At 17.6% G+C, this 12,718-nt stretch overlaps 3 protein-coding genes across 3 annotated transcripts in view; all 3 read left to right on the top strand.

The window, feature by feature from the left end:
• Positions 1-4,736: 4,736 nt before the first annotated feature.
• PADL01_0404100 (6-cysteine protein) lies at positions 4,737-6,119 on the top strand (the record flags this gene model as incomplete). The annotated part of the gene is made up of 1 exon (XM_028685155.1): positions 4,737-6,119. One exon carries the CDS (start codon positions 4,737-4,739, stop codon positions 6,117-6,119), a length of 1,383 nt encoding a protein of 460 aa, XP_028536682.1.
• Positions 6,120-7,544: 1,425 nt separating this feature from the next.
• Positions 7,545-8,681, top strand: PADL01_0404000 (6-cysteine protein; the record flags this gene model as incomplete). Its single annotated transcript, XM_028685154.1, has 1 exon — positions 7,545-8,681. The coding sequence occupies one exon, from the start codon at positions 7,545-7,547 to the stop codon at positions 8,679-8,681; it is 1,137 nt and encodes a 378-aa protein (XP_028536681.1).
• A 1,248-nt stretch (positions 8,682-9,929) lies between these two features.
• PADL01_0403900 (conserved Plasmodium protein, unknown function) overlaps positions 9,930-12,718 on the top strand; it is a gene marked incomplete at both ends in the record, with an annotated part of 2,794 nt that continues 5 nt past the window's right edge. The window contains 9 exons of the mRNA XM_028685153.1: positions 9,930-9,932; positions 10,040-10,095; positions 10,284-10,317; positions 10,454-10,508; positions 10,614-11,643; positions 11,733-11,799; positions 11,884-12,052; positions 12,214-12,465; positions 12,617-12,718. The exon at positions 12,617-12,718 is cut by the window's right edge and continues 5 nt beyond it. Of these exons, the coding sequence (XP_028536680.1) occupies positions 9,930-9,932; positions 10,040-10,095; positions 10,284-10,317; positions 10,454-10,508; positions 10,614-11,643; positions 11,733-11,799; positions 11,884-12,052; positions 12,214-12,465; positions 12,617-12,718 (1,768 nt within the window). The remainder of the gene's footprint in view (positions 9,933-10,039; positions 10,096-10,283; positions 10,318-10,453; positions 10,509-10,613; positions 11,644-11,732; positions 11,800-11,883; positions 12,053-12,213; positions 12,466-12,616) is intronic.

The following is a 12,718-nucleotide window of genomic DNA, read 5'->3' as shown; positions in this document are numbered from 1 at the left end:
TTTTTAAATATAAGTAAAAAGATCTCCAAAAGAAAAGTAAACAAATATAAATGAATGAATAAATATATATATATATATATATATATATATTATATTATGATGATAAAAAAAAAAAAAATATAATTAAATAGTATGACAGCATATACATATATATATGTATGTGTGTATGTAGACATTTAAATATTTTTTATTTACATAATAATATATATAAATATATGAACATATAAATATCTTATTTGTATTAATTTTTGTATAAAGTAATATATGTATATGTAATACAAGTTATTATAAAAAATTAAAAAAAATTAAAATTAAAATATGTTTAAATATATATATATATATATATTTATTTATTTATTACTGAGCATAATAAAGTGGTGTTATATAAAATTAAAAGCATATCATGGTTATATATATACCAGTGTTACTTAATAATAATTACTATAAAAGAATATCATTTCACTATATTTAAAAATGTTATATAATATGATATTTAAAATTTATTAATTATAAAATAAAATGGACAATCTATATATAGAGACAAATTAAAAAAAATATGTTTTTTTTTTTTTCTTCTTTTTATAATAAATGTGGTGTTATATCATAAATATAAACATAAATATATAAATAAATATATATATATATATGTAAAATATAATGTCCAATATGAATTTTTTTAAATTCATATATGAATAAGATGTAAAGAAATGAAAACACAAACTTATAAATAATATGAACATAAAATATTTTAATAATAAATTGTGTGTCTGCTTATATTTAATATGACATTTTTTTTTTTAATTTAAAAGAATAAGAAAAATAAAATAAAATATAAAATATCATCAAATATCATCAAGTATATATGTATACATATATATATATATATATTTTATATATATATAATAAATCATTAAAATAATAATTTTTTTTTTTATATTAAACAAATAAAACATCAGAAGGGTATTTTAGTCTACACATTAATATATATATAATATATATATATATTATATATATATATGTTGTTACGTTTTTTGTTTTATATTTTACTTTGAAAATAATTCTTGAACGTTTAAAAAATAAAAAATAATAATATGTGTAATCATTAAAAAATATTAAAGTTCAATAAATCAATATAAAAATATATTTAAAAAAAAAAGAAAAAATCAATAAGGATAAAAAAATATATTATGAATAAAATTTAATTTGTTGTGTAAATAAAAACAAAGATATTCTATATATATATATTATATATATATTATATATACATAGATACATACTCATATGTACACATATTTATTTTATATGATCTTATAAATTATTATAAATTTATTTTTATATTATAATATTTATACACACATTTTTTTTTTTTTTTTTTTTTTTTTTTTTTTTTTTTTTGTTTGTATTCTTTTTATTACTGTGTACTATATTATATATATATAATATATATAGAATTAAGATAAATATATAAACATATATATTATATATATAAAGAATATTTTTTTATATATGCATATTATAAATAATACATAAAAGAATAAATGAAAAATTATAAATGTTCTATTCAGAAAAAAAAAAAAAAACTGTAATATTTTTATTATTATTTTATTTTTACAATAATAATTTTACATATTATATATATGTATGATATAATAATATGATTATATATGATATTATTTTGTTTTTTTTTATTTTTATGTTTTAATGTATCGATCTATATAGCATAAAAAAAAATAAATAAATAATATAATTCAAGATATAAATATAAAACAACTTTTTTTTTTTTTTTTTTTTGTGGTCTTAGGGATGAATATTTGTAGTTTTATATATATATATATATAAATTTTGATAGAAGTATTTTCTATTTAATAGTTTAAAAAGAAATAATAAAATAATAAACAGAAAGAAGAAAAATATGTAAAAAAAAAAAAAAAAAAAAAAAAAAAAAACTAGATAAAGCACCGAAATGAAAAGATAATAAAAATGTAAATATATAATATATTATATATATAAATAATTGAAATAAAAGAAATATAATAACATATAAATGTATCAAAAAAAAAATATATATATATATATAATATAATCTTTTATTATATATGTACACATATTTACATTTTGTATATATATTATATCTATATATGTATCAATAAATTATTTCTACAAAAAAATATAAAAAAAGAATGAAATATGTATGTATATATATATTATATATATGTGTAGGATTAATAAATAAATTTTATGTGTACATATATTTATATGTATATTATGTATTCATAATATATACATATATATTTTTTTGTGAGAAAAAAAAAAAAAGAAATAATATAAAAATAATTCCACATATGAATATTTTAAACATGTGCTTATTTTCTAAATTATTATAATATTATTAAAAAAAAAAAAAAAAATTAGAAAAAATGAAAGGAAAATGAAATAATAGTTTAACACTTGTATTTTTTTTTTTTGTTCACTATATTAATAATATTTTCATGTACATGTATTCATAGTTAATGTGAATTCTAATTATAGCATGCAGTATTTTTAAATATTATGTAAAATAAATTATTTTCTTAATGGATACAATATATATATAAATAAATATATATATAAACATAAAATATATGTAAATAATATTTTTCTTTCTTTCAGGTTGTTTTGTGTTTTTATTTATTTTTCCATATATAAATATAAATATATATATATATATATATATATATATATATAATTCCTATTTATTTCAAAAAATATATATATAATATATTTATATAAATTTCTAAATATATATTTTTTTGAGCCTCTATGAATTTTATATAAATGTAAACACAAATCCTATAATTGTTATATATATTTTTCATAATAATTATATTAAATATATATATGTATATAATGGCATAATAAGCATTTTTAAAGAGGAAAAAAAAAAAAAAATTACTAATAATATCTATGTGGTTTTTTTTTTTTTTTTTTTTTTTTTCATGTAGCCAAAATAAAAAAAAAAAAAAAAAAAAAAGCTACCTGTTATAATATATTATATATATATAATATATTTTATATATAATTACAATTGTATTTATAATGATAATAGCATATATTAAAAGACCTCATCATTATTATTAACATTATTTTATATATATAAAGGTGTAATTCTTTTATTTATACCTACATAAAAAATATATTTTAATCCACATATAAAAATATGATAATATTTTATTACAAGAGGAACATAATATATGTTTTAGTTATAGCATTTTTTTTATTCTATTTTATAAATTATCTTTTTTTAGATTATTTATTCGTTTATAATGTAGTATCTACCTTTAACAAAATAAATAATAAACCACACTATAAAAATATATATATATATATATTATAAATGAGATACCATCTATATTAATATGTCATATATAATATTATGTATCACTTTTGTTCCTATTAAATATAACAAAAATAAAGTGCTCAAATTATACACACATATTATATATATATATATATATATATATATATATATATTTTTTATGTAACCTTAAAATTTTGATAACGTTCCTTTTTTATTTTTTTCAACACATATTTTATGTGATCTATAAATATAAATACATAAATATATGTGTATTTAGATTTATATTCAATGCTTCCATACTTTATGTGTAAAACTTAAATATCTTTTTTATGTATTTCTGTTATTTTATTAATTTTTTTTTAAAATGATCATATTTTGAAGGTCAGATTATAAAAGGAAAATTCCTTGAGAGTTTTCCCTTAAGCCTATTTAAAGGTTTCTACAAAATAAAAAAAAAATAAAAAATATACATACATACATACATACATACACACATACATACACATATATATATATATATATATATATAATTATATCTAGTCATACCTGTTTTGAATAAGTTTTATATCCTGTAAAATCTAAATTTCGTTTTTTTCTTATATTTTTTTATTTTTAATGATATACTGGGTGATTTGTTATATCGTCTATGTTTACAAAGAGAAATAAAAAAAAATGTATATAAAAAAATTATGAAGTTGATTTATATGTAGATCAACATATGTACATATATATATTTATATATATTATGTATGTTTTATTTTACTTTTTTATTTTTCTTTATATTTTTTTAAATATTTATATTTTTCATTGCATGCAATATTTAAAATATTAGATGAAAAAAAAAAAAAAAAAAAAAAAAAAGGCTATTTTTTTATTCATGTATTAAAAATGGATCTCTATAAATGCATGAGGGTTAATTTTAAAGGGTGTAAGCAAAAAAAAAAAAAATAATAACAACAAAACAAAAATATATATATATATATATATATATATATATTATATGTTACATTTTTGTGTTTCCTTTGAGTTTTTCATTATATAAAGTATTATTAAAATGGGGAAATAAATATGTCACTGAATATATATTTAAATTGAACATATATTTAAACAATAAACTTAATATTGTTATCTTTTCTTTTTTTTTTAATTTTTAATTTTAAATATTTAATACGTAATATATAATAATTAATATCATTATGATTTATCCTTACTATGAACACTTATATAACACACCTTGTGTTTTTATTTTGTTCCATATATAAGGAAAATAAATAAATAAATAAATAAATAAATAAATAAATAAACAAACAAATACATATACATATATACATATACATATATATATATATATATTTATGTTTATGTGTTGGTGCTTATTTGTGTGTGTTTACATTTTATAATGAAGAGAAAAAAGTTGTTTGTATATATTTTTTTTTTGTGGTTCATTCTTAATTTTGATTTTTTGTGTAGCAATGTGATTCAAGATGTTATTAGCATTGGAAATGTAGACATATGTGTAGTGAATGTAAATTCGGATGAAGCTCAAGAATGCATATTAAACAATGAATTTGGAAAGTTATTATTATTTGTATGCAATGTAAATGATGCTTTTAGTACTACTGCAAGAACTCACCCAGAAAATTGTCCTTCTAAAGCATTTGTAAATCAGAGTAATCCAAGCGAGAATTCCCCTGAAGTTGATACTTATAGTATATATCCTAATTTATTTGGTACTAATGAAAATAGATTAAATGAAACATATAGTTTATATAGTACTCCTTATTCAAATATGGATATTGATTTTAGTTGTTTGTGTTATGGAGATAAACAAGACACAGTGAAACATATAATGAGAATAAATATAAAAAAAACAAGAAAGAAAATTAAAGGTTGTGATTTCGGTGATAATATTCCATCTAAAAGGGATCTAACAAATAGCTTAAGTTTGAATGAACGATCTAGTTGTATTGTTCATGCTTATTCAAATGATGTTGTAGGTATTAATTGTTTTAAAAAAGAAATTAATAATTCTTATAATAATAATTTACAATTAAATCCTAGTAATTGTTTTCATGATGTTTATTTTGGAGCTGATCTTATATTAAATTCTAAAAATGTTATACCTAATTCTAGAGTTATTCCTGACCCCTCATCAGATGTCAAATTATCTAGAAATCATTCTTTTTCTTCTTATTTAATATTACCTAATAACTTAACTGAAAATATCAAAATTAGCTGTACATGTCAACGAGATCAATTCATTGGTACCATGATCATTTACACAAAAAATATTAACAGCTTAATGTTTGATAATAATAATAATAATAATGATGAAGAACAGATTTTTCAAAATAAATATATGAAAAAGAAAGAATATAAAAACGATGACAAAAATGAAAACAATAAAAAAACAAATACAGATGATAATAATATAAATAATGATGAACATCATAATAAGAATCAAGATAATAATTATGAAAATAAAATTAATAATGTTAATTATAATTATGATGATATATCAAAATATATAAATGAACATTATAAAAATTATGACCATGAAAAAAATTCTAAAAATAGTTATAAAATCAACACAAACATTCATGATCAATATGATACATACCATTATAATAATAAATATGATTTACATTCTGATACAACAAGAATACGAACAAGAACACGAACATTCTGGCAAAATCTTTTTGGATTATCTTCTTCTAAATATATATTATTTAATAATTTCTTAATATTATTCATGTTTATAATATATATATATTCAGCATAATAACTTCATATATTATACAAATGTAATACATTTAATATATTTTTAATATATTAAAAATATATTTATTTTATTTTTTTGTTTTATATTAATACATACATATATATATATATATATATATATATATATATATGTATATTTCTTTTTTTTTTTTTTTTTTTTGTCAGTGTACCCCAATGATATATACACACGTATGTATAAATTAATATATATATTTATACATATATAATATGATGAATTTTTTTGTTTTTATTTTTTAATCATTCATTTTTTTTTTTGTTTTATTTTATTTTATTTTTTTTGTTGTTGTATTTTAATATAATTAAAACTATAAACTCTTTAGTAATTTTTCTTTATCCTTAAAAAAATAAATAAATATATATATATATATATATATATATATATATAATATATTGATTTATTTATTTATTCGTGGACATTTTAGATTTGTTCTGTATATTTTTCACAAATTCAATAATAGTTGTGTTACACATTTAGTCAGAATACAGCAAAATATTATTTCTTACAAATTATTTAACATGTATATTAATTTTGCTTAACATATATTTAGGGCATTTATATTTATTCTTTAAAGTATATGCAAATAAATAGTGTTTATAATTTAATTTTATTCTACATAAATTAATATATGAATATACATACTAAAAAATAAAAAATAAAATGAAATAAAATACAAAAAGGAATATATTAAATTAAAGGTATACAACTTTTTTATATTTTACATGTGTAGCTATTTTTTTTTTTTTTTTTTTTATGAACATGTTCATGTAATATTTAATTTTTTCGTAAATGCATGAACATGTTCATAAAAAAAAGAAAATGGAAAAAGAAGAAATAAAACTTATATATTTTATAATTTAACGATACAAATGCTTATATAATAAAAAGAGAGAAAAATATATATATATATATGTGTATATATATGTATATATGTACCCTTTTTAAAAAAGAAAGAAAAAAATTGGGGCTGTTTACACACTTAGTGTGAGTTCTACATGTCATTGCATGCTCATATAAAATTAATTAAAAAATAAATATAATAAATATATAAATAATAAATATATAAATAATAAATATATAAAAAAATAAAAAAACACTTTTTTTTTTTTCTCTTATTATTTTAGGAGAGTATATAGCAAAATGTTACTTTTCCATTTGACAAGAAAAAAGGAACTGTTGCAATGTATTACTAGAAAAAAATATACCAAAAGGATAAATGTGAGTTTGATATGTACCAAGAAGAAACCATAATTGGCATAGAAATTCTTCAAATGTTCAAAATAAATAAATATATATATATATATTTATATATATATATATTTTTTTTTTTTTATTTTATGATGAATGTTTGAAAAATACCTTAACTTTCTTACTCATCAACCCTTTTAAGAATTGATATATTTTAGTATGGCTTATAATATTTGGGAGGAATATATAAGGACCAAATTTCACAATGTGTATCAAGTTGCAACAAATTTATTTTTATTTATTGCCCTTTCGTATTTTTTTTGTATTTTTGTTTTTTTCTCATTTTTTTTTGTGAAGATGAGAAAAGTGATATATTTTTTTTTAATAATTTGTTTACATTTAAATGTGGGATGGTATGGTTTTTTTGTTTTTTTTTTTGGAGTATCTGGATTATATGTGAAGGAATTACAAGTGGGGAATTATTATATATGTAATTTGAAGGATTATGCAAATGAGACATGCACAGTTAATTATGACTATAATAAGATGATAAAATTATTATGTCCAATTAATAAAAGTTATGAAGAGTATGATGATCGATATTGTTTTAGATTTATAGGAGTACGAGATCGATTGGTTATAAATAATCAAGAAGAGCCTATAATGGATACTCTTCCTGGTATTATAATTGAAAACTTGAATATGTTTGATAGATATAATGTGGGTATTTACATGCCATTTTATGTAAAGGAGGATATAACAATAGTATGTACATGTGAAAGTTCAAAAGATAGTGAAGCGATAACACCTTATCTTAAGATACATATAAAAGCTAATAATAGTTTCAATAAGGATGGAGAATATATTAAAGGTTGTGATTATGGAAATAATACAGGAAAACATCAATTCTTAACAAATACATTAAAACAAGAAGAAAATTTTCTTTGTGAAGTTCATGCAAATCCCGGAGAAGTCGTAGGAATTAATTGTATAAATTTTGAAGAATATACTACTAGTATTAATAATAAGAAGAAGAATAATAATAAAAATAAAAATAATAACAATTCTTTTGATGTAATACAATTGAAACCACCACATTGTTTTTCAAATGTATCTATATCTATGTCTTTTTTACGTGTTGTAACAATGAGTGTAAATAATTTATTACCTGAAGCAAAATATTATCCTGAATTTTATTCTTTTCCAAAAGATAAAAAATTTCAAAAATATAGTACTATTTCATATTTATGGATACCTGAAAAGGTACCTCATGATATTTTATTTTATTGTCATTGTAATTTCCCTAAAGGAAAGGGTATAGGTTTATTTAATATAAATAAAAGTGTAGAAGGTTAAATGGGTATTTTTTTTTTTTCTTTATATATCACATTTTTTTTGGTATCCCCTAAAAATAAATAAATAAATAATTATATATATATATATTTTTGTAATATTTATAATATTTGTAGTGTTTTATATATTTATTATATATATATATATATTACCATTTAATCATGTTTATAAAAATATTTTAATTTATTTTTATTTTTTTTATTATTATTCATTAAACTTTTTTGAACAATGATATATATATCATTATATTATTTTATTTTATATTTCATCTTTCTGTATGAATTATAAAATATTCACACAATATTTTTCATATGGCTACATAAAAATAGAAACAACAAAAAAATATATTATGATATATAAAAATATGTAAATATAAATATATATAAATTTATATTAATATTATTATCATATGAAATATGAAATATGAAATATTTTTTATAATAATTGATATTAAAAATATTATATATATATTATATATATAATATATATTGTATATACGTATATAATATATATTTTATATATATAGTATATATTTTTAAAATATAATAATTTTTTTTTGGCATATTTTAAAATAAAAAAAAAAAAAAAAAAAAAAGAACGATAGAGAGAAAAAAAAGCACAAATTAGTTTTTGGTAGTGAATTGTATTTATTTTTATAAAAAATATAAAAAAAAAGAAAGAATAAAGATAAATAAATATATATATTTACATATATATTCCTTTTTAAATAAACAAAAATGATAAAATAAAATTTTGTAATAAAAAGAAAAAAAAAAAGAAAATTTTTAATTTAATAATAAGGAATATTAGAATACCTTTTTGTAATAATTAAAAATATATAAGAGTAATATTTTAATACATTTGTAAAAATAAAAAAATAAAAATGTTATAATGTTATAAAGTTTGTATTAATGTAAAAATCGATTTCCCCTCTTTTTTTTTTTTTTTTTTTTTTTATTAATTAATTCCAAAATTTTATAATAAATACAAGAAGGGAAATATTTTCAAATATTCGATATATACTTTTTTTGTATTTAATATAAAATATATATGTTTATATATATATATATATATAATAGATATTATAAAGCTATACATGATAATTTCAAAAATATTATAATATTATATTATATTATATATTATATAAATTCTTGTAATTTTTGTTTTTCTTGTTATTTTTTTTTAATGTTTATATGTATACACATTTTTGAACATATTAATGATTTATTCTTGATATAATATAATAACAAAATGGTATAGTAAAAAAATAGGCAAAATGAATGTGTATATATATATATATATATATATATATATATATCTATATATATATATATGTGTATCTATTTTTATTTATTTTATAGAAAAGTGATGTATCAAAAACAGAGGAGACTGATTCAAAAATAGCGAATTCCAAAAAGTAAGTATATGTAAAAAAAATGGTCTTATTTGAAACAAAAATATATATCATTAAGACTATATATATATATATATATATATGTATATGTTGAGATATATTTGATAATTTATTATATAAATATTATTTCTTCTATATATACATATATACATATATATATAATGTACCAATGTTTTATTTTTTATTTTTAGGCGTAACATAGAAAAAATCACCTCTCCAACAAAAGTAATAACAAAAAAGAAAAGGAAAAGACAAATAAGAGAGAGAATATTAAGAACTTAAATATTTTGATCACTTATATATGTACATATTTATTCATAATAATCTCTTAAATAAATTTTAATTTTTTCATTATTTGTAGATACCGAAAACAGAACTTGATTCATTAAATCAACATGAAAAAGACAACTCAACAGGTATAAAAAAAAATAATAATAATTTAAACGAGTTATACAAATATGTTTTTTTATTTTTATTATATACATGAATATATATATATATATATTTATTTATTTATATAGAAAATAAAAATGATTATCTAAATGATATAAGAATAACTCAACACGATGAGAACATGCAAAATATAATAGAAAAGAATGAAGACAGTGGTAATATAATAATAAGTGATAAAAATAAAATGAAAAAGAAAAAAAATGGAAAAGACAGGAAAAATAGTTTTGCTGAGGAGATAAAAAAAACAATTCAAAAGAAAAGCAATGTAAAGGATAAAAATAGAAAGAAAGAACTCAAAAAGAACAAAAAGGTAACGAGTGATGAAAATGTGAGGAATGAAGAGGAGGAGAATGAAGAGGAGAAGGATGAAGAGGAGGAAGATGAAGAGGATGAAGATGAAGAGGAGGAGGATGAAGATGAAGAGGATGAAGATGAAGAGGATGAAGATGAAGAGGAGGAATATGAAGAGGATGAAGATGAAGAGGAGGATAATGAAGATGAAGAGGAGGAGGATGAAGATGAAGATGAAGATGAAGAGGATGAAGATGAAGATGAGGAAGAAAATGATGATGAAGAAGAAAATGACGATGAAGAAGAAAATGAAGATGAAGAAGAAAATGAAGATGAAGAAGAAAATGAAGATGAAGAAGAAAATGATGATAATGAAGATGTTAATGAAATTAATATTGAAAAAAATAAAAAATCAGCTCGTAAATCTGTGCATTTAAAAGAAACACCAAACGATGAAAATGATGATGAAGAAGAAAATGATGATGAAGAAGAAAATGATGATGAAGAAGAAAATGACGACGACGAAGATAATGACGATGAAGAAGAAAATGATGATGAAGAAGGAAATGATGATGAGGAAGAAAATGATGATAATGAAGAAAATGATGATAATGAAGAAAATGATGATAATGAAGAAAATGATGATAATGAAGATGTTAATGAAATTAATATTGAAAAAAATAAAAAATCAGCTCGTAAATCTGTGCATTTAAAAGAAACCCCAAACGATGAAAATGATGAAGAAAATTTAGATGAAGACGAAAATGTGGATAAAGAAGAAAGTGATGAAAATAAAAGTGAAAAGAGGTAATTTAAATTATTAAAAGAATATGCATATATATATATATATATATATATATATTTATATATATTTTTTTTATTTTATTTTATTTCAGCGATAACGAAAGTGTTGCAAGTGAAGCAAGCGATATAAAAAAAAACGATCGTCTATTCGCTTCTATGGTAATAATAATAAATAAAACTTGAGTAATTATAAATTTATTATATATATGTGTGTATAAAATGTTCTATTTTTTTTTTTGGTAGAATGATTATAATTCACCCAATAAATTATTCAGTGAACAAATGGGTAAGCTGAATATTTTTGGAAACGTTAGTATTGATATAGAGAAATTAAGAAAAAGTTTGAATAAAAATAAAGGAAAAGTTGATGAAAAGAAGGAAGTGAAAATGACTGAAACGGAGAATGCTTTTGGTAAGTATTAAGAGCATATAAAATGTTCAATGAACTATATATATATATATATTTATTATTATTCTATACGCGCATATTTTTATAATATATTCTTTTATTTTTTCCGCTTATACATTTATATATACACACATACACGTTTTGATTAATTTATATTTAATTAGAAAATGAAGAGATATTATATTCTGAGAATAGCATAAAAATAAGCAAGTTTATAAAAAAGAATGAAAAGTATGACTGGTCAGGTTATTTACCCGTGAAAATTCAAATAATGAAAAATACAGAAAATAAAAAATTTAGAATTTTATGTTTTCAAAAAGGTAGTGGTAGATTGTTTTTAAATACGGATATTTTTGATGGATTCAAAATTATACCATCCAAAAATTTGTCGGCATTATTTTCTGGAAGAGATATATGTAAAATAAAAAAAAAATTAAAAAATATACACATATAATTATATATATATATATATATATTTATTTATATGTATATTATATATATATTTTTATTTATATATATATTTTTTTTTTATTTATATATTTTTTTTTATTTATATTTATTTTTTAGGTGATGAGAAAAAACTCAACCAGTATATAGTCACCTTTATAAGCAGTAGCTCAAGGGATGAATTTGTTAATAAAATTAAAAATATTACAAAGAAGGATGAAA

This window comes from Plasmodium sp. gorilla clade G2 (genome assembly GCF_900097015.1).
Source record: "Plasmodium sp. gorilla clade G2 genome assembly, chromosome: 4".
Lineage (NCBI taxonomy): Eukaryota > Apicomplexa > Aconoidasida > Haemosporida > Plasmodiidae > Plasmodium > Plasmodium adleri (nom. inval.).
Note: the sequence above shows the minus strand (reverse complement) of the source record. Positions and strands in the feature narration are given on the sequence as shown.